General features: G+C 47.8%; 1 protein-coding gene across 2 annotated transcripts in view; it reads left to right on the forward strand.

The window, feature by feature from the left end:
* Positions 1 to 264: 264 nt before the first annotated feature.
* The window catches only part of CEACAM20 (CEA cell adhesion molecule 20), a 25,766-nt gene continuing 22,336 nt past the window's right edge, over positions 265 to 3,694 (forward strand). Inside the window, exon 1 of one of the 2 annotated variants that reach the window (XM_017859781.1) lies at positions 265 to 593. In XM_017859781.1, coding sequence (XP_017715270.1) covers positions 542 to 593 — 52 coding nt within the window. In that variant the 5' untranslated portion in view covers positions 265 to 541. The remainder of the gene's footprint in view (positions 594 to 3,694) is intronic. The other variant, XM_017859782.1, reaches the window with a different exon arrangement.

Here is a 3,694-nt window from a genome sequence, read left to right on the forward strand (position 1 = left end):
CTCCCTGCCCCTTCTCCCAAGACCATGTTGGGCTCCTCCTGGAGTTCCCCCAGTCCTGCTCAGTCTGTGATTCCTGCCGGTCTGACTCCAGAGCTTTTGTTTATGACTGGGATCTATATCACAAGCATGATTCCAGCTCATTTAACATTTATTGGCTGCTTATAATGAACTTGGCACTGGGCCTGGTTATTAAGCTCTCAGAAACAAGGAGCTGGTCATTGTTGTTTTTTTATCATTGCTATTGACCATCGTAATCTCAGTTCCCGGTCTCCAGAGTTCCTGGACTTTCCGCTCTCCACGCCAGACAGGGAAGGAAAGTCAGCCCTGGGGGTAGAGGGCAGAGGTGGGATCAAAGTTACTTCCCTGCCACCACCCCTGTCTGTCCCGGGAGTGGCAGTCACTACAGTGTGTGTGACTTTGTAGCAGTGGGGGAGAAGAGAGAAGGGAGGTGGAGGGGCTGCAGCTGGAGTGGGGACTGTGTCTGTGTGTGCAAGCCGGGACAACAGACGGCCTGGCACACTGAAGTCAGGTGCTGGGACCCATGGGGCCTGCTGACTTATGGGGACACCACTGGATGGGAATCCTGCTCTCAGGTGAGTTCCCTGCTTCCTTCAGATGGGGGTGGAGGGGGGTTGTATGCATCTATTTGTCAGTGGTGTGTGTGTGTGTGTGTGTGTGCGCGCACGCACTCAAGGAAAGAGATGGAGGCAGAGAAAAAAAATGGAGACACAGAGATAGAGACAGAAATAAAGACAGATACAGATATAAAGATAGGGCTGGGCGTGGTGGCTCACATCTGTAATCCCAGCACTTTGGGAGGCTGAGGTGGGCAGATCACTTGAGGCCAGGAGTTTGAGACCAGCCTGGACAACATGGCAAAACCCTGTCTCTACTAAAAATACAAAAATTAGCTGGGTGTGGTGGCAGGCTCCTGTAGTCCCAGCTATTTGGGGGGCTGAGGTAGGAGAATCACTTGAACCTTGAACTCGGCAGCAGAGGCTGCAGTGAACTGAGATCACACTACAGCACCCCAGTCTGAGTGACACAGCAAGACCCTGTCTCAAAAAAGAAAGAAAGAAAGAAAGGAAAGAAAGAAAGAAAGAGAAAGAGAGAGACAGAGAAAAAGAAAGAGAAAGATAGAAATAAAGACAGATACAAAAGAGATTGACAGAAGGAGACATAAACAGAGACCAGAGACAAAGAGAGAGACAAAGATATATGTATATTTGTCAGTGGTGTGTGTGTGTGTGTGTGTGTACACACTTGAGGAAAGAGGCAGAGAGAGAAACAGACACAGAGACGGAAACACAGATGCAAGAGACTGACAGAAGGAGACATAAACAGACTAGAGACAAGAGAGAAAGACAAAAGTGTGTGTGTGTGTGTGTGTGTACACAGAGAAAGACAGAGAGAGAGAAAGATGGAGTCAGAGCCACAGAACCAGAGACCCAGGGAGAAAGAGAGAGGGAAATACAGGAAGAAGAGATACACAGAGAGACAGAGACAAAAGGTAAAAATATAACCTCAGAAATGATACCAGTGGGGGCCAGGCACAGTGGCTCACGCCTGTAATCCCAGCACTTTGGGGGGCCGAGGCGGGTGGATCACATGGTCAGGAGTTCAAGAACAGCCTGGCCAAGATGGTGAAACCCTATCACTACTAAAAATACAAAAATTAACTGGGTGTGGTGGCGGGTACCTGTAATCCCAGCTACTTGGGTGGCCGAGGCAGGTAATTGCTTGAACCCGGGAGGCAGAAGTTGCAGTAAGCCAAGATTGTGCCATTACACTCCAGCCTGGGTGAGAGTAAGAGTCTGTCTCAAAAAAAAAAAGAGCCGGGCGCGGTGGCTCACGCCTGTAATCCCAGCTCTCAGGGAGGCAGAGGCGGGAGGATAGCTTGAGCCCAGGAGTTCGAGACCTGCCTGGGTAATACAGCGAGACCCCGTTCTCCACAAAAGGAAAAAAAAAAAAAGATAAAACAAAAAAAAAGAAAGGGAAGGAAAGAAAGAGAGAGAGAGAAAAAGAGAAAAGAAAGAAAGAAAGAGAAAGAAAGAAAGAAAAGAAAGGAAAGAAAAGAAGAAAAAAGAAAGAAAGAAAGAAAGAAAGAAAAGAAAAAGAGAAAGAAAGAAAGAAAGAAAGAAAAGAAAGAAAGAAAGAAAGAAAGAAAGAAAGAAAGAAAGAAAGAAAGAAAGAAAGAAAGAAAGAAAGAAAGAAAGAAAGAAAGAAAGAAAGAGAGAAAGAAAGAGAAAGACCAGTGGGAAAACAGGGAGGGGCAGAAAGAGAGGGAGACAGAGAACAAAGAGACAGGGAGAGAACTGTGTAAAGACACAGACAGAAATAGATTCAGAGACACGGGGAGAGGGAGTATCACGGAGATTCAGAAAAGCAGATGAGAGATAGGCAGAGGGAGGCTGTGCCAGCCCTGGGCAGCCAGGTCCACGGATCAGGATGGGGATGAATGTGAAATTTCTGCCTAAAAGGCATCTGAGACAAAAGGAAGAAACTAGAATATTTTGACGAAAAAAGTATTCCGGGAAGTGAAGACATGATTTTGCAACAGGTCATGTGCAGAGGTGAGGGCTCAGCCCAGCCTTGCTGTGTGTCTCTGAGACCAGCTTCTCCTTTTCTGGGCCGGCGCTTCCTGGCTGACCCTGGAAGGGCGCAGGGGCTCCGTAGTGCTGGGAGGCTGAGAGTTATCAGCCGCATCCACAGGTGTCTCTGTGAGTGTTGCCTCTTCCTGGTGGGACAAAGGCAGGGCAATGTGAGAAGAAAGTCAGAGGGAAAGGGGCCACAGCAGGCTTTCCACGGAGGGAGGCTTCCTGTCTCGGGCGGATATGATGAGGCCCTTATCAATGCTTTCACTCACATCATTTCACTTATCCTTACGACAGTTAAGTGAGGCTGTAACTGTTACTACCTCCATTTTTCAAATGGGGAAACTGGGCCTCAGATAGGGGATATCACTTGCCCAAATAAATGGCAAAAATGAGATTCAAACCCAGGTGGTCAGGCTCTGAGGCTGTGGGCCTAACCTCTAATAGCATTTGAGGCAGAGAAACCACAGACACGAGAACCCGTCATCAAGACTACTATCATCGTCATCATCGTTGCCATCATGGTGGCTGAATATTTGCTATGAACTCTGTTAAGCATGTCACATTTGATAATCTCACTCAGACTTCACAACCACCAGATAAGCTGAGTTCTACTATTATCTCCATTTTTCAGTTGAAGAAACTGAGCCGCACAAAGAGAAAGTCCCTTACCCATGATAGTAGGGCTAATAAGTGACAGAGCTCATATTTGTTCCTAAGAGCTCATGCCCTTATTCACTGACTGGGCAGGGAATGGGGCAGTGTTAGGGCCACATTGGGGCCCTTTTGAGAGGGGCAGAGGGTCTGCGTTAATGGGGCTCATGGGAGAGATGAGGTCAGTTGCATGTGAGCACAGCTGCTGGGGTTGGGCCCCAGCAAAGTCTCGTGGTTTTTTGTTTGTTTGTTTGTTTGTTTTTGTTTTGAGACAAGGTCTAGCTCTGTCACCCAGGCTGGAGTGCAATGGCACGATCTCGGCTCACCACCCCCTCTGCCTCCTGGGTTCAAGAGATTCTCGTGCCTCAGCCTCCCAAGTAGTTGGGTTTACAGGTGCTTGTCACCACACCCGGCTGGTTTTTTTTTTTTTTTTTTTTTTTTTTTTT

The sequence above is a fragment of the Rhinopithecus bieti genome, unplaced genomic scaffold (assembly GCF_001698545.2).
Source record: "Rhinopithecus bieti isolate Rb0 unplaced genomic scaffold, ASM169854v2 scaffold_52060, whole genome shotgun sequence".
Lineage (NCBI taxonomy): Eukaryota > Metazoa > Chordata > Mammalia > Primates > Cercopithecidae > Rhinopithecus > Rhinopithecus bieti.